At 60.6% G+C, this 17,374-nt stretch overlaps 2 protein-coding genes across 7 annotated transcripts in view; one reads left to right on the forward strand and one right to left on the reverse strand.

The window, feature by feature from the left end:
• The window catches only part of ATG7 (autophagy related 7), a 223,500-nt gene extending 215,350 nt beyond the window's left edge, over nt 1-8,150 (forward strand). For all 4 annotated transcript variants that reach the window (XM_062200455.1, XM_062200456.1, XM_062200454.1 and 1 more), the window contains one exon: nt 7,488-8,150. In XM_062200455.1, the coding sequence (XP_062056439.1) occupies nt 7,488-7,520 (33 nt within the window). In that variant the 3' untranslated portion in view covers nt 7,521-8,150. The remainder of the gene's footprint in view (nt 1-7,487) is intronic.
• A 74-nt stretch (nt 8,151-8,224) lies between these two features.
• Nucleotides 8,225-17,374, reverse strand: part of VGLL4 (vestigial like family member 4) — a 171,507-nt gene continuing 162,357 nt past the window's right edge. For all 3 annotated transcript variants that reach the window (XM_062200459.1, XM_062200460.1, XM_062200458.1), the window contains 3 exons: nt 13,480-13,705; nt 10,193-10,316; nt 8,225-10,058 (listed from right to left, as the gene is read on the reverse strand). In XM_062200459.1, coding sequence (XP_062056443.1) covers nt 9,787-10,058; nt 10,193-10,316; nt 13,480-13,705 — 622 coding nt within the window. In that variant the 3' untranslated portion in view covers nt 8,225-9,786. The remainder of the gene's footprint in view (nt 10,059-10,192; nt 10,317-13,479; nt 13,706-17,374) is intronic.

Consider the following 17,374-nt stretch of genomic DNA (forward strand, 5'->3'; position numbering starts at 1 on the left):
CGCAACGCCCGTCTGCCTTCAGAGGGACAGCCGCGGGCAGGTAGGTAGACTGCCCGGGAGGTGAGCCCTCAGCCGAGACCGCGAGACTCCGCAGGCCGTGTCTCTGGCAGCGCGGTCTCACACACAGCCCAGCAGGGGCCCGACAGAAGTGCATGGAGAAAGTTAAAACCAAGATTACATGCGTAAGGCCAGGGCGGAAGAGAGGTGATGAACAGAGCCGCTCGGCGGTCGGGCGGAGGCAGGGAAGGGCTCCTGCAGGACGCATGTGGCTGCCGACGTGGCCGTGGCCGGTGAGAGGTGAAAGGTGCGAGGCCCAGCTAGAAACCGGCTGTGGCCAGTTCTGGTGGCCTGAGGGAGTGGGCACGCTCAGAGCCAGCCGGGGTGAGGCGGTCTGGTGTATGTGTGAAGATGTCATGTACCACAGGTACAGTCTGCTACAGGCACAGTCAGGTTCAGGCACAGTCAGGTATAGGCACAGTCAGGTATAGGCACAGTCAGGTACAGGCACAGTCAGGTACAGGCATAGTCAGGTACAGGCACAGTCTGCTACAGGTACAGTCTGCTACAGGCACAGACAGGTACAGGTATAGCCTGCTACAGGTACAGTCAGGTGCAGGTACAGTCTGCTACAGGCACAGTCAGATTCAGGCACAGTCTGCTACAGGCACAGTCAGGTATAGGCACAGTCAGGTACAGGCACAGTCAGGTACAGGCACAGTCAGGTACAGGCACAGTCTGCTACAGGTACAGTCTGCTTCAGGCACAGACAGGTACAGGTATAGCCTGCTACAGGTACAGTCAGGTGCAGGTACAGTCTGCTACAGGCACAGTCAGGTGCAGGTACAGTCAGGTTCAGGTACAGTCAGGTTCAGGTACAGTCTGCTATAGGCACAGTCAGGTTCAGATATAGTTTGCTACAGGCACAGCAGGTACAGGCAAATCAGGTACAAGCACAGTCTGCTACAGGTACAGTCTGCTATAGGCACAGTCAGGTGCAGGCACAGTCTGCTACAGGCACAGTCAGGTGCAGGTACAGTCAGGTGCAGGTACAGTCTGCTATAGGCACAGTCAGGTTCAGATATAGTCTGCTACAGGCACAGTCAGGTACAGGCACAGGTACAAGCACAGTGTGCTACAGGTACAGTCTGCTATAGGCACAGTCAGGTGCAGGCACAGTCTGCTACAGGCACAGTCAGGTGCAGGTACAGTCTGCTATAGGCACAGTCAGGTTCAGATATAGTCTGCTACAGGCACAGTCAGGTACAGGCACAGTCAGGTACAAGCACAGTCTGCTACAGGTACAGTCTGCTATAGGCACAGTCAGGTTCGGATACAGTCTGCTACAGTCAGGTACAGGTACCGGCTGGGAGGGGGACTCTGGGGCCTGTCATTCCCATGCCAGTCGTGTGGATGAAGGGACTCGGACACACATCTTGCGCCCCTACAGAGGTGGTCTCTGAGCGCCCAGGCGCATGTCACGTTGCCGTCACCAGGGGAGTGAGGCCCAAGGGTATGGCGGCCACGGCAGGGCGAGTCCCTCATCCTCTGCCTCCCGGCTCTCCACCATGGGGGCTGGGGGCTGGCATATCGGTGGGCGTTCCCCCCCTCCCGTCATGCTGTTGGTGGAAGCAGGTACAGAGCAGACCGGGCAGAGGGCAGGGCGCCGAGATGGCCCTGTGCCGGCCACCAGCTCCTGAGCTCTCCTGCTGCTGTTCTCACCGGGCCCCGGCCCGCCTGCCCCTCCTGAAGACCCAGGAGTGCGGGTGCCTTCCGCTGACCTGTGCCCCTGGAAAGGGAGGTGGGTCTGCCACCACCAGCCCGTGCGCCCTTGGCTTCCGGGAGGCGGCCTGCTGTGCGTGCCTGGGGCGTGGCCGGCCAGGCCCTGGACGAGCCGCGTACAGAGCCAGCCCTGTGTGGTAACTCCCTCCCCGCCGCAGACATGACCCCCTGTCTGCCCTGACAATCGATTCCTTTGTGAGGGTGGTGGCAAGCAGGGGCAGGACCCCGGCGTGTGCCGCCCTGCGGCTCCCCACCAGCCGGCCGGTGCTGGGAGCTGCACCTGGGCACGGAAGGAGATTCCAGGGTGCCCCTTTGATCCGTTTTTGGGACTCCCGGGTGATGAGCTGGGAAGTTGTGGTTTGCTTTCGTTGAAGAGCGAAATGCAAGAAAAACCTGAATTCTTTGCACCCAGCGCCCAACCCAGACTGTGAGAGCCCCGTGGCATCCAGAGTGCGCCGTGACCCTCCTGTCTGGGTCTCCATGACGAATGGAGTCTGCGTTTGTCACACACCCTGCCATGAGGCTGCCTTCTTCCCCGGGGCCAGCTGGGTGTGCGTCTCCTCACCCAGCCGCGCAGCGTTCTCCATCAGTCAGGTGCCAGCGGCTGGAAGGTCCTCCCCAGGCCTGACCCTCCAGGATCTGGTGGTGTGTGTGTGTGTGTGTGAGGGTGTGCGCGTGCGCGCCTGGCTAAGCCCGGGGCCCAGGAGGGAGTGAGAAGGAGTCAGGGGGTCAGAGCCAGTCCCTTTTTTTTTTTTTTTTTTTTAAGATTTATTTATTTATTTGAAAGAGTCGAGAGAGAAGGAGAGGCAGAGAGAGGTGTCTTCTGTCCGTTGGTTGACTCCCCAGATGGCTGCAATGGCCAGAACTGCACCAATTCAAAACCAGGAACCAGGAGCTTCTTCTGGGTCGCCCATGTGGATGCAGGGGCCCAAGGACTTGGGCCATCTTCCACTGCTTTCCCAGGCCATAGCAGAGAGCTGGATCGGAAGTGGAGCAGCTGGGACACAAGCCGGCACCCACAGGGATGCCAGCACTGCAGGCGGTGGCTTTACCTGCTGTGCCACAGCCCCGGCCCCCAGACCCAGTCACTTTGAGAGGTGGGGGTGCCCAGGAACAGGGGCACTTGGCTCTCCCCTCTGGGCTTTTTTTTTTTTTTTTATGATTGTTTTATTTATTTGAGAAGCAGAGTTAGGGAGAGAGAGAGAGAGAAAGAGAGAGAGAGAGAGAGAGAGAGAGAGAGAGAGGCTGGTTCACTCCCCAAATGGCTACAACACCTAGAGCTGTGCCGATCCAAAGCTGGGAGCCAGGAACTTCTGGGTCTCCCACGTGGATTCAGGGGCCCAGGAACTTGGGCCATCTTCTACTGCTTTCCCGGGCCATTGCAGAGAGCTGGATTGGAAGTGGAGCAGCCAGGACTTAGCTTAGCCCCCTACACCACAGCACTGGGCCCGCTCTGCGCTCTTTATGGGGGAGCCCCTTCCCCCCTGGGTGCCGCCCCCTTCATGGGCTGCCCCAGGAACCCCGGTGTTTGTAGATTTCCTTCAGTGCTGGCAGGCTTGTTCCCATAACTTCCACCATGACACAGTGTTAAAGCACTCTGATAGTCACGCAGCTAACACTTATTGAGCACTTACTGTATGCCGAGCACTAAGGACTAGGTGGGCCTTGTTGTATTTAACCTGGCCCAGAATCTCGTTAATAAAGTGACCACTCGTTTAGAGTTAAACTAAAGATAGCATCTGGTACCAGCAGCCAGTCCATCCTTGAGCCTCTGTGCTGGGCGCTGCAGGCCGGGCTCCTCGGCCCCAGGTGCTCGAGTCAAGATGGTGAGGAGGAGTCTGGCGCAGGCTGAGTGGAGCCAAGCGGGGCGGCCTGTTCCTGAACCGCTCACTGTGGCCGCCAGCAAGTCCTCCGCTGACGGCCGCACGCCAGGATTTATGGGACGTTGGTGGGTGCTGACCCTCAGGAGCTGGCACGCCGGGGAGGCTGGGGAGGCCCGAGGTGCCTGGGGCAGGTGGAGTGGCAGGTGATCGGGGCCCTCTCTGGGGGCTGAGGAGGGTCTGGGCAGCGTGTGTGGCATGGTTGGCACAGGACCTGGAGTGAGAGGTCTCTCTGTTAGCACAGGCAGAGCGCCGCAGAGGCCCTGAGCCTCGTCCTCGTGTCCCTGCGGCCTCCCCGCCTCCAGCATTGGCCCTGGCCCTGGCGCGGCCCTGGAGGCGTTACTGACGGGCGCAGAGGGAGTGAGCCCCAGCCTGGACGGGCACGGCTCAGGGAGAGGCCTGCAGGGCACCCGGGGCAGAGCGGGGGTCAGCGATGCAGGGGCAGCTCTGAAGGCTGCTGGGGGGGGGGGGCACCGAGCCGTTTGCCCCCAGCCCTCCTCGCCCAGCGCCTTTCGGCGTCACGGCGAGCTGTCACTTAAACGCAGCAAGCCCCGTGCCAACGAAGACGACGGCTCTGAGCGGGCTCTTAGCGGGGTGCTGCCGTGCCCGCTGCAGCCCGCAGCAGAGATGCGGGGAGAAAGTGAGGCTCACGGACAATGTCCCAGGCGCTCTGCACGTCCGCCCGCTCTTGGTTCCTCTTGGGTTTGCTTCGGCCTTGTCGACCGTGTGAGCTGGACTGATCTGGGAATGGCTCAGGAGAAACCCCGCTCTGAGCACCGAGCCCACGCAGGCTGCCCCCACTGCCCCCGGGGTGAGTCGCTGGGAGGGAGTCCGTGCGGAACTCCGGAAGGCTGGGCTCTTCTGAGGCCTTGTGAGCTTCGCAGGCCTGCTGCTTGTCTACACAGACGGGCACGGAAGAGACTAGAGCAGAAGACGCCTCCGTGTCTGCCGGGTGGGGGAGCTGCCAGGCGCCCAGGGACCCCAGCGTGGCCACTGGCTCGTCCTCTCTCAGAAGGCCGTGTCCTGCTCCTCCCTCGGCCTCCTGACCGTTCAGCGACAGTCACTGCCGCCGTGTCCTGGCCACCACAGGACTCCAAAGCGTCAGAGAGGGGGCGGCTGTGCCCAGATGCGTGGCCGTCTTGGGCAGACGCCTCCGTGCCTCTGCTTTGCCTACTACCTGGTGGGAGCCCCGCCGCCCCCACCCTGCAGCCTGGCCCAGCACTGCTCCCTGTACCCGCCCTTCAGGTTTCTCCCTGAGACCTCTTGCGGAGGGGGAGGGTGTCCTTTGGCATTTCTGCTGGAATGTTCCAGCCCTTAGGGCCTGGAGCGGACCACCTAGGGCAGAGCCAAGCCGAGCGCCAGCCCCATGCCCCTCCCTACCCGGGCCCCGGCTGGTGTGGCCCTCGCCGCCTGGCCGGCCTGAGTGCCAGAGCGAAGGGCTGTTAGCCGCCTGTTTCTGCAGCCCCTAGGGTGGAGCTCCAGCTCCTGGAACCCCCGGTCTCCGTCTGCAGGCCACGTCTGTGCACTGCGAGAACAGAGCGAGAACAGGCGGGGGGGCGGCCCTGAGGAGCGAGCCCTGAGAGCTGAGGGGCCCCTGTGCAGCCGAGGGTGTGGCGTGGGGCTCACCGGGCCCTCAGCTCTGTTTCGGAACATGTGACTCCCTGGGGAGTCTGCGGGTTCACTGCCCAGCCAGCCACACCAGCCAGGAGCCAGGAACTCCATTTGGCCTCCTGTGTGGCTGACGGGGCCCTCTGCGGGGGTCTGGCCTGGAAGCAGAGCAGCCAGGACCCAGAGCCACCCTGGGCGGGGGCCTAACCCATCCGCACGCCATGCCTCCAGCCCCACGTTCTGTTTTCTTTAATGACCTGCCGGACACTCCCGTCCCTGACAGCACCATGTGAGGTGTGCGGTCGCGCAGAGCTGGGTTATGCGGAGCGGATGACGTGAGGATGTCCAAGGGTCTCGTCGTGTGCTTGTCGGCAGCGGAGCGAGCTTGTGCCACAGCGAGCTGTGCACGTCTGTGTTCCAGGCGCGGTGACCTCCCTTCTGTGCGTGGTCTGTAGAGCACATGCGTTTTTGATGTTGGCCAGGTCCGATTTCTGTGGCTGCTTGTTTTTGGTTATGTAGCTTTTCCGATGCATTTGGTTCCAGGGTCAGGGGCCTGTGTGTGCTCCGTGCACACCCAGCCCTCTAGGTAAGCATGTGAAGTCATTTCAGATGGATGATGCCTGTGTTTATTTTCAGAAAATCAGTCGTTTTCTTCCCGCTAACACAGAAGGTGACCTACCACAGGCATTCCATTTTCCCATGCTCTCCGAATGAGCCCGAGAGTCAGCCCCTCTGCCCCACGCTCACCTCCCGCTCTCGCTGCTCAGGCCTCCAGGCTTTTCTGCTTAATCCCAGACCCTGCGAAGCTTCCACGGTCACCCAGGAAAAGCCGCCGTGCTGGGGCGCTGGCGGCACTGGCTTGGAGGCTCCTTTCCTGTAGTTCCTGTGCACTTGACCATGTTCATGGCATCCTGTTTTAACCCGGATGATGCCGTTGGCTTCTCTGGCTACAAGGTGGTCCCTGAGGAACCTCGCTCAGTAGAGGAAGGGTTCCCGCGGCTCACGGCTTTGGGGGCTCAAGGGGGGTCCTGCTGGCTTGGCCTCTGGCCAGCTGGGGACACTCAGCACTGCAGGACCCCTGGAGGCCCCGTTCTCCCCGCTCTGTGCCGAGCGCTTGCTTCCCCCGCCTCCCTGTCAGCCCTGCCTGGGCTTAGCGCCCCCTGGAGGCGGGCAGGCAGTCTGTAGAGGGCCGCATTCCGCAGGGCTCGCCCGCTGCCCCCTCACCGCTGCAGCCTGCGCCAGCCCCTCCTCAGCAGCATGGGCCTGGGCCATGCTGCCTGCCCCCGTGGTGTGGCAAGAGCGAGTCGCCCGCCCACGGAGCACTCCACGGCTGTGTTCCATGAACTTTGGAGAGGGAGAGACCAGGGTCCCCCTGCTCAGCTGTGGAGAACGGGTATGCAGGGAGCCGGGCTTCACGGGCTGTGCTCTGAGTCTGGGGCCCCGGGCACGCACGCTGCTCTGCATCTCACGCAGCCCTGTGTGAAGTCCTGAGATGGCCAAGCTTGTGCAAAACTAGGGCCGGTGGCCAGGGGGATGCCCCCTACTCCCACCCTGGCTCGGAGAAAGCAAACTATGCTCTTGCTATTGCTCCATCCTTGACTTTGAAAGCCAGAGCGGTGTTAGTATTTACCTTGACCGGGCCCGCTGGCTCCCCAGGCCTGCCTCAGGTACACACAGCGTTTCTCCCCGCGGCCGGGCCAGTGTCGCTGCAACCCGTCCGAGGGCGGAGGTCCACTGGGCCAGGGTATGCAGGGCCCAGAGACCTGCGTGCTGTCCTGGCTGCCTGAGCCGCGGGGTTTCCTGTCGAGGACCTGTCCCGCTCATCTGTTCCCCTCATAGTGGCGTCCCCGTGCTCGCCCCGGGGGTGGGGTCAGACTCAGGAACCCTGGGTGTCCCCTCCCCACAGGAGACCCCGCCCCAGACCCTCTACAGCCAGGTGGAGCAGACTTGCTCTTGCTGGACCTCACCAGCTCCTGAGTCCTTAGTGTTGGCACCCAGGCTAGAGGTCAGAGCGGCCCAGTGAGCGGGGAACTCACAGCCAGGCGACAATGTCGTGCAGGCGCGCCCCGCTCTGCACTGGCTGGGTCGCTTACCTGGGGAGTTTCTCTTAGATCCGGTTCACCGTGCAGACATGCCCCTGCACCCATGACACCCGCACAGCTCTGGGCGACTGCACCTCGGCTGTCTCCGTATCGCAGCTGTCTCCACTTTTCCACACAGATCTGGGACATGAGCGACGAGGAGACCGTCTGAGTGCGACACAGCCACCGAGGAGCGCTCTGTCGCCGGCCCAAGCTGCTGCCCCGCCCCAGGACTGCGCTGCTCTCCACCCAGCGGTGCTGTGCGTTTTGTGGCTCCTCAATCCGCCAGCTCTGAACTCAGTAATAACCTTGGCTGTGGGATCGCCGCTGACCCGGGGCTGGCTTCCACCATGCACTGTTCTTTGCTTCTTGTCACAGGTGTGTGTGAAGCTTCCAGGGGCAGGGGACCAGTGCAGAAGCTCCCAGTGGGAGCTACTGTGCGGGGCATCACCCTCAGCCCCCACACTGCTAGGTTCCCCGCCCATGCTGGGTCTGCCCTTCTCTGAGTCACCTCTCAGTGCTGGGGGCCCTGGTGGAGAGGGCGCCCAGTGACGCCAGACCTCCCAGCTGTCCTTAGTGGTGGGTGTGCATCCGTGCCCCCACCCAGGGCCCGGGGTGAAGCTGCAGCCCTGTAGGCTGCTTCCCCTGCCCTCGGCACTCAGGTGCTGAGAGCCAGAGGGCGCGTGGTGGCTCCTAGAGCCGGGTGTGGAAACCCAGGAAAGGGCCTGTCCTTGGCACCCGTGATGACCCAAGCCCAATCCAGCCCGGGCTGCCTCTGGCACCAGGGCGCCGCCCCTCGCTCCCCCTGCAGCGCACACAGCCAGGCCGTGGTTTAAGAGCACTTTATTATTGTTCTTAAGGCTACTTTTAAGTACAAAAAAAAAAAAAAAAAAAAAAAAGATGGCCTGCCAAACCTTTTTTTTTTCTTCTTCTTCCAGGAAAAACAGGCCACAGAGAATGGTATATTACAGATGTACAGAGGGGGCGGGGCAGCACGCACCGGGCTCGGCTCTGGGCAGCGCCTCCCGAGGCCGTGGTGCTCACGCAGAGAAGGGTGCAGGGGTTGCTCCTGTTGCCCCTCCTGGGCACCGCCTATCCCAGATAGGTGGGTGCGCTGGGGCCCGGCCACCAGCACCGCCGCCCCCTCCACTGACAGCCGCCCAGAGCTGGCCGGCAGGGGTGCTCCTGGGGACGCTCAGTAGCCTGCAGCAGTAACAAACTAGTGGCTATGAGTGCAGACGCAGTGTTCTCAGAGATACCTGTGCTCCTGCACTGGACAGAGACAGCTACGGTAAAAAAAAAAGATCAACTTTTTTTTCCAAACAACAAACAAAATGAATGATTACAATAGGAAAGGGGGAAATTAAATAGCTACATATCATTAACAAATTAATTGTTCTTCAAAAATACCTACAAATGTCTGTACATTCTTTACGCGCAGCGTAATGATGGTCTTAGTTACCTATATAAAAAAGGGGTCGCAACGGCATTTTTCCTACAGAAGACCCGGGGCCTGGATGCCCAAGCCTGGAAGCCCAGGAGGGTGGGAGGGAGACATGCGGGCAGCCGGGCGCGCTTTGCTTTCTGGAAGGCTGCAGCCGCCCTGCGACCACAGCGGGAGCTCGGCCCCTCCCGGAGCCCCACGCGGGCCCTGTCCTGGGTTTACCAGCGACCCCGCGTGTCCCTGCTCTCTCATGCAGGGGTGGGGGCCCAGCAGGGGCGCCCTCGTTTCTCGTTAGTAGCTGTTAGTTCAGCAAACGGTAATAGACGCAGCAGTAACGGGGTGGGGTCAGGAATGTCTCGGCGTGGGGCGCCCAGGGTCACGCGGGGATCCACGTGCCTCTCAGCACAACTGGACCAGCAGTCAGTCTATCGGGCTGCAACTCTCGAGAGAGGCCAGGTACACGAGAGTCACTCTGCTGCCCGGACACCGCACCAAGGTCAAGGCCCGGGCCGGAGTGCGGGTCGGCCACCAGCGCCCGGTGTCCACACAGAGGGAGGCCTGCGGCCTGCACGGAACAGCGCCTCCGACCCGCACACACGAGGAGCGCGCACGGCATCCTCCTCCGTAGTGCAAAGCAGACCCGACAGTTCTCTTCAAGTAGACGGCCACACACGCCCTGCCCTCAGGAAGGTGAGAGCGGAGTGTGCGCGCTGCGCGTCTCCTCGGGCGGAGGTTTCTTTGGTAGCGAGGCAGGAGGACAGAGTTTCCCACGTCACTCCTGCGGTCGTATCTGAGGCCCACGAACAAATGCCAAGCGAGAACAGAACAGAACAGTCATCCCAGCAACGCGGTTTTTGCGAATAAACCAGCCCGCTCCCCCCTCCCACCCATTTTTTTTCTTTTTCTTTTTTTTCTTTTTTTTTTTTTAAGCACTGACTGTTCGAAGCTCTGGCAAACCATGCAGATCCGCGGGTCGCTGGAGGCAGCACCCCGTTCAGGAGACCACAGAGGGGGAGTGGCTGTGGCTGACCATGTGGGCTGAGGGGCTGGCGGGCTGGCCCCGGCGCGAGGCTGACTCGGGGCTGCTGGACGCACCATCCTTGGCCGCCTTGATCTGAAGCCACGTGTCACCCAGAGCTTTGGCAAAGTGGTCGTCCACAGAGCCTGTGATGGACACGGAGTTGGCCGCCGGCTCGGGCTCCTTGTAGTTCTTGCCCAGGCTCCTGCGGAAGTGCTCCTCCACCACTGGGTCGCAGGAGGCCGCTGCTGCAGGGGAAGTGGGCCTGTGGTCAGCACCGGCTCGCGGCCGGGCAGAGGCGCAGGTTCAGGGAGGAGGTAGGGCATCGAATACTAGTAGGGCCCGGGGGTCTTGGGGGCGTGGGCAGTGGCCCGGCACTCACCACTGGGTGGCCTCCGGTAGCTGGCAGGCCCGGGTGCGGCACAGCCGCTGTGCGCGATAGGGCAGTGTGAAAGGTTGCAGTTGCGGGCGCCGGCAGAGGCGCAGGTGATCACAGAGGGCCGGTTCTGCAGGACAAAGACTTGGTGAGCTCCCCAAGCACCCAGCCCACACCAGCACCTCTCTCTGCTGCCCCTGGGGAGCCTGGCTGTGCCTCTGTTCAGAACTGGAGTCTAACTGGTAAGTGACAGAAGTTCCGAGGGAGAGCCGGCGTACAGGGGTTTGAGCAGTGACGGTCCTCAGTGATAGACAGAGGCCCAGCTGCAGAAAGCGGTGTGTCCCCTCCTCACTAGGTGGCAGGAAGGCCCACGCTCCCACTGTTCAGGGTCCTGGAGTGGCCTGGCCCCTGAGTGTCTTGTTCTGTCCCTGGAACCGCCCTGTACCTGCCTGTCAACTCTGGTGTGGGGCTCTTGGGGAAGCCAGCTCAAGCCGTTTCCATGGTGCCCAAAGGCCCTGTGATGGAGGCAAGGACCACTCACTACCCCAGTCTGCTCTGCCCTGACCCTTCCAGAAACAGCTTCTAGGAAGCCCTCCGGAGCTGCAGGTTCAGCAGGCCCAGAACCATGGAGCTGGGCCCCAGCCCAGGCGCAGTGCTGGGCCAGTAAGAACCTGCCATCAGAGCGTCCCGCTGACGCTGGAGGCCAAGATGGGAACACTCTGCACTGCAAGTCATCGCGGAGGACCAGGGCCGAGGCTGACAGTGGTGCCAACCAGAGGGAGGGACTTTCCTTCCAGCCCTCTGCTCTAGAGCAGGCAGACAGGAGGGTGGTGGGGGACACGCGGCTCTGCGTCAGCCAAGCACCAGGAGCACCACAGAGGGAACAAAGGCGGGCTGGCCTGCTCACGGGCCTCCCAGGCTCTCAACTCCCTTTTCTCGGTGTGGGAGACGAGAAGGGGGAGGCACAGCGAGGGCTGAGGTGTGCCCCTCACCTGGGGACTGGGGCAGCCATGCCTGTCACGTGCACCTGAAGCAGCCTGAGCCCAGCCTGCCCCACTGCTGCTATACCACACTCAGGAAGAGGCTCCGGGTGAGCACGGCTGAGCTGCAGCCCTCAGGGGCCACACAGCACCCACACCAGGCCGGCCCTGGGGCTGAAGCTGCAAACAGCGAAGGGCATCAGGTCCTGCCACTGCCCAGCTGCTCAAGCCAGGGCGGGGCCCTCCCTGGTGAGCCTGGCTGTGCCATGACCTTGGGCTCTGGGGACAGTCTGGTCTGCCACTCTCTACATGCTTCATCATCTTCAGATTGTGTCAGGCACGGAGGGAGGGGTAGTGACGCGGAAGCTCCCCCAAAGACATACATGCTCAGAACCTGGGTGCCCCCCTCTCCCTTCCCCACCCAGGGGAAGCCAGACATTCACAACTCGTGCTTCCAGACAGTGCCTAGGATAGTACAGTGTGCACTCCTACAATGTACTCTGGCTGAAGGCTCCAATCCCAAGGTATGCCCCCGGGCGTACAATCCCTGGATCTCCTCCTGGCCCAGGCCACCCTCATGCTTTCTCTGTCCTCTCCTTAAGAGCGAACGGGTTAGCCGGCGCTGCAGCTCACTAGGCTAATCCTCCACCTACGGCGCCAGCACACTGGGTTCTAGTCCCGGTCCGGGTGCCGGATTCTGTCCCGGTTGCCTCTTCCAGGCCAGCTCTCTGCTGTGGCCTGGGAAGGCAGTGGAGGATGGCCCAGGTGCTTGGGCCCTGCACCCCATGGGAGACCAGGAGAAGCACCTGGCTCCTGCCTTCGGATCAGCGCGATGCGCCGGCCGTAGCAGCCATTTGTGGGGTGAACCAATAGGACTAGGAAGCGAGGGCAGCATGGCCAGCCAGCAGCCAATGCCTCTGGGCCATCGCGGGGATAGGTGCCTGCTCCACTATGTTTCATGGCCAGAAATCCCCTCAACTCAGGGCTCCAGGGCACAGAGCGCAGGTTGGGTGTGCAGGGACCAGCCAGTGCCTTCACAAGGCAGCCATGACAAACACCCAACCACAACACACTTGGGAGCATGACCACCTCCTGGAAGCAGTCGGGCCAGAAAGCCCAGAGGGGAGACAGGGCCACCCCGTGCCCAACCTGTCCCACCCTGGGAGGCTTCCAGGGCCACGTCCCCAGACACCACAGCCCACAGGCTGCACATGGGGTCGTGGAAGTTAGGTTCCAGTTGGGTCCTGCGCCACACAACTTCCCAAGGCAATCCATACATCCCTAGTCTGTTTGTGGGATGTACAAACTGCAGATGTTGTCGAAAATCTGCAAAGATCTCCACTCCTTGTTGAGTGCCCCATGGCTTGCACATTCTGGGCCCTGGCTGATGGCGTCTCCACTCACTCTGGCCTGAGAGCCTGACACCCATTTTCCTGATAGGACTCCATGCAACTCAGGGGCCACAGCTGCCCCCTGCCGGCCCTTCCAGATCTCAGGATCCCCAGAGCTTTGCTGAGGGCCTGGCAGACACAAGTGAACAACGAGCAAATGAATGGTGGCGACAACCCAGCCCCAGTTCTGATCAGAGCAAACCAGCACCCTTGCAGCCACAGGTGACCAAATGACCACACAGCAGCTGCCTCTGCTACACAACGTGCCTGCCAGGCTCCCAGCACAAGACCGTGCACACTGCAGGCATCCGCACCGTTTTGTTAAAAGAACAAATCAAGGAGAGGGGGCTGAGGTCGGGATCCCCCATAGAGTGGGCAGCTGTGCATCCAACCTCCAGTGTCCACCATGTCTCTGTGCAGAAGCAGGCAGGCAGTCTCCTCACTTTTCTGAACATCAGCGTCCACCCTCCTCATCTCTGCACAGCTGCCCAGGCCCGGCTCACAAGACCAGCCTGTCTCCTCCCTCCCAGGAAGCGGATCTTAAAACTTTCAAGTGGTAACTTGATTTCCTTTAAGAGTTTGTATGTGCCAGGCACAAGTATCTGACCAGCATGAATTAATAACCTCTGCGACCACTGACCTAACAGTGCGAGACAGGATCCTAAACCACTCCAGTGCTGATGCTCAGAGGGTGGCACGGAACTCCCAACCCAACTCCACCGTGTGGCGTGGACACGAGCCCGGGCATTCACTGTGTTGTCCTAGGCCAGTGGTCCTGAGCGGTGAGGCCCAGGCAGAGGTTAGGTCCCCACAGCAATGAAAAGCACGGCTCCTGGTACTGTCCTCGGCTGTCCAGCTCTTAGTCCCTCTCTCTGACACCATTCCACCGAAACTGGCTCTAGGTGTCCTGCACGGGGTGTACCTGCTGCCGCTCCACGGGCGTCAGGGTAGGTGAGAGGCCTGCTGGCCTGCTGGTGTCCACACTGCTCTTGGTCAGCGCAAGGGGCTGCTCCATGCTGAGGCTGGGGAGGGACGTATACAGGTGGCCACCATGCAGGCTCACTGCAGGGGCCACGGCACGCTCGATAGGGCTGCGGCTCCGCTCCCGGAAGTCCTTTCGGCAGTCTCCATTGGCAGTGGACTTGTTCCTGGAAAAGAGGACAGAGCACTCAAATGTGTGTCACTGGCACCTTCTGAATGGCAAAGGGACCCTGACAACGGCCATCACACTGATGGCTCCACTTCTGCCCTGCAAGCTCGGGGCATGGACCTGGCCTGCCAGCCTGACTCCCACCATATGCAGGTGGCTCTGCTAGGGACAACCAGAGGAAGACTGCGCCGCCCTGAGCAGCACCACCCTCTGTGCCCCTCACCAACCAGCTGCCTGTGCTCACAGCCTGGGGAACTGACCCGATGGCCCAAGGCCAGTTCTGTCTGACAAGGGCCTGCCACTGAGGCAGGGAACATGGGGTCAATGCTGGCTGTGTGCTAGGTCCTGTCCTGAGCCTCCACAGGCATCTGCTCGTGCCATCTTGCCCCAGACCCACGGCATGGAGTGACTGGCCCCACAGAGCAGTAGTGGCATCCACTCCCATCAGTGTCACCTGCTGCAGCCACAGTGACAGAGCACAGGCCAGAGAAGGCAAACATGGAGGGGCTCAGGCCAGGCCCTCACTTCCCTGCTGCCTGTTCCCAGGTATGCCTCAGGTCTCACCCCTCAAGTCCATCACACCTGCTGCCGGGCAATCTTTTTTCATAACTAATGAGCAAGTCTTTCAAATAAAAATGTGCTGGACAAGATTTGAGCGGCTCTTTAAGAAACGCCCCTTGCTTTGGGTCTGTAAGTGTGCTCAGCCTCGCGAGCAGGTAGGATGGCCTGAGACTGACTGCAGAGCACAGGCCTCACCCACCAAGACCCTGGGAAGCAGCAACCACAGGCACTCGGGGCCCGGGCCGGCTCACACCAACACGATTCCAGACAACCACATGCACCTGCAGGTTCTCCAAGTTTCATGAACACCCACGCGTGGACTTCAGGTTTTATGACCCAGAACACAGTAAGCCATGAACTCCACACTCCACAAGCCTTCTGAGCATCCTCATGTGGGTCTGAGAGGCAGGGAATTGTAGGAAAAACACAGCGGTCTGTATGCTCTGTGCCTGGCTGCCCACAGGGGGCCATCTTAGAAAAGTGCCAGTGCAGCTCCCCCAGGACACAGGTCAGTGAGCTCACGCCATTCCCTGCTCCACTGTGCTCGTCTCAGACCGTCTTTCCCTAAGGCAGATCTGCACACAGGAAGCCCTCGCTAACATCCCCATGGCCTGTGGACCTTGCTGTCCTGTCTGGGGCTCCATGTCCCCAGACATGCCCCGTGCCCTTCTGTTCCTCCAGGGTGTGTGTGTTCTCGCCACCTCTGCACTGCCCACCACAGCTGCAATATCTCTGCATCCCAAAGAGCCCTGCACAGACCCAGACAGGACCACAGGTGGAAGCTGCTTTGCAGCGGGTAAAGCTGCCACCTGGGATGTCCAGTGCTAGCTGGAGTTCTGGTTCTTCTAGTTCTGATCCAGCTCCCTACTAATGCACCCAGGAGGCAGTAGGTAAGGCCTAAGTACTTGAGTCCCTGCCATCCACATGGGAGATCCAGATGTAGTTCCTGGCACCTGGCTGTGCCCTGGCCCAGCCCTGGCTGTTATAGGCATGTGGGAAGTGAACCGGTGGATGGAAGGTCTTTGTGCGTGCGTGCGTGTATCCATCTGTCACTCTGCCTTTCAAGTAAGTATAATATATAACGCTTTAAAAAAATCCACCACACCACGGTCGAGGGTTTCTGCATCCACAGCAACCCCCACCCCCACGACACAGCACAGCGTCCTGCTCCCCTCAGTCCCTCAGCCTCCTCAGTGCCACACGTCCTGACCATTTTCAAACAACCACAGCGCCAAGACACCTGGGCACTGGAACCTGTTTCCATGACGCAGGACACACATGGGCTTCCGAGACAACTGCCTAAGCCACCACGGTCCCTGGGCACAGGCACGAGTGAGGACGTGACCTCCCGATGGCGGCAGTCAGCCCGAGGGGCGCTGCTTTCACCTGAGGGGGACTGAGGCCGAAATCCGTGACTCAGCAGCCATCACCACACACGCTCATCTCCAAAACCAGCTTTAACGCTTGGCAATCTTCCTCCGCTCCCCCCAAAATGAGGCTCCATGGGCCACGGAATGAACCCTGTGTCCGTCGGCTGGTGTCCTGCCTCTGTAGAAGCAGACCTCAATCTATCCAGCAACTGTTAGCTGAGCCCCCTTTCCATGACGGTTAAGCCCTGGCTCCTCACGGGCTCGGGATCCAGCAGGACAGAACCCAGGGAGAAGCTGGGGTTCACAGTGACCATGGAGCCAGCAGGGGGCTGGACAAAGCCCAGGGATAACAACGGCTGGCCGTGGACAGCAAGGCCCAGGCTACAGCTCAGCTAGTGCCCCCGTGCAATGCTATGGTCACCACATGTCTCATGTCAAGTGAACTGCAATGCTGGCCAAGTGCAGTCCCAAGGACACAACCAGTGGAGCCTCAGGGAGTCCACCTCACTTGTAAAATTGCATCATGGAGGAAAGGGCACCCCATGAACACGGCTGAGGGCAGGACGGGCAATGCATGCCTGCAGCTGCCCCCTGCACCACACTGTACAGGGGGCAGAGAGGAGAGGAATTCCAGGGTCACTCAGCAGGAAACTGGGCCACTAGAAACAGAAGGCAGCAAGGGGGTCTCTGGGACAATGGTGCTGAGAAGCAGAGCCGTTGTCGCACCCTTGCAGGGTCGTCTCAATAAACACACACCACGCATGCTCCTACTGTTTCCTGCTTCCCTTTCTCACCCCACCCCGCTGAATCACATCCCTGGGCAGGGCACGCATCCTGCCCTCCATGCCTCTGAGGATGCCAAGTGTCAGTGAGACACCAACTTCTGCCCCGGATGGCCTGAGGGCTCGGGTGGCCCAGCACTCGGCTCTGCACTTCCGTGGCCAGGGCTTGAGCCAAGAACAATGGGAGAGGAAACGGAAGGCATAGGCCTGTCCACTTTTGCACAAGACAGGGTTTTCTGGGGGATGGATGCCCTCTCTGAGCTGAGAAACGAAAAATGTCCACAGCATTTGGAAAGAGAACTAGAATATTCCAGAGAGTGGGGGCTGAGAGAGAATACATTTTGCAAGGAGCAGTCATCTGTCAGGATGGCTAGGGCACCACTTGGGACACCCACATCCCATACGGGAGTTTTTGGTTTGAGTCCTGCCTCTGCTTCCAATCCAGCTCCCTGCTAGAGCAGACCCTAGGAGGCAGCAGATGACAGCTCAATAACTGGACCCCTGCCACCTACCGGGGAGACCTGGATTGAGTTCCTGGCTTCTGGCTCAGGCCTGGCCCACTCTGGGAGTTGCAGGCATTTAGGATGGGAAACCTCAGTTTTCAAATAAGTAAACTAAGTTTTAAATTGCATCACGAGAAGTGCCACACATCTACCTGTGAGCTCCCTGAGACTCCCATAAGGGGAACACAAAGCAGCTCAAACCTGCCTTAGCACACACTCCCTGACATTCCTGAGAACAAGGTGGCAAGTGACAAAACGATGTGGGTCTGAGTCCTTTTGGCTGGGAAGGGATGTGGGGAGCAGACATTTGTCTGTGCCTTTGAAGGGAATATTCTGAGGATCCCCGTGCCATCTGCTGAACCAGGCATCTGGGTGCAGGTGGCAGGGCAAGGCCCCTTCCCGCCTCCGGCCTAGTTCCCTACAGATCATTCTGAAGGTGGCACACTGGCCC

This window comes from Lepus europaeus, chromosome 9 (genome assembly GCF_033115175.1).
Source record: "Lepus europaeus isolate LE1 chromosome 9, mLepTim1.pri, whole genome shotgun sequence".
In the NCBI taxonomy this organism is placed as follows: Eukaryota; Metazoa; Chordata; class Mammalia; order Lagomorpha; family Leporidae; genus Lepus; species Lepus europaeus.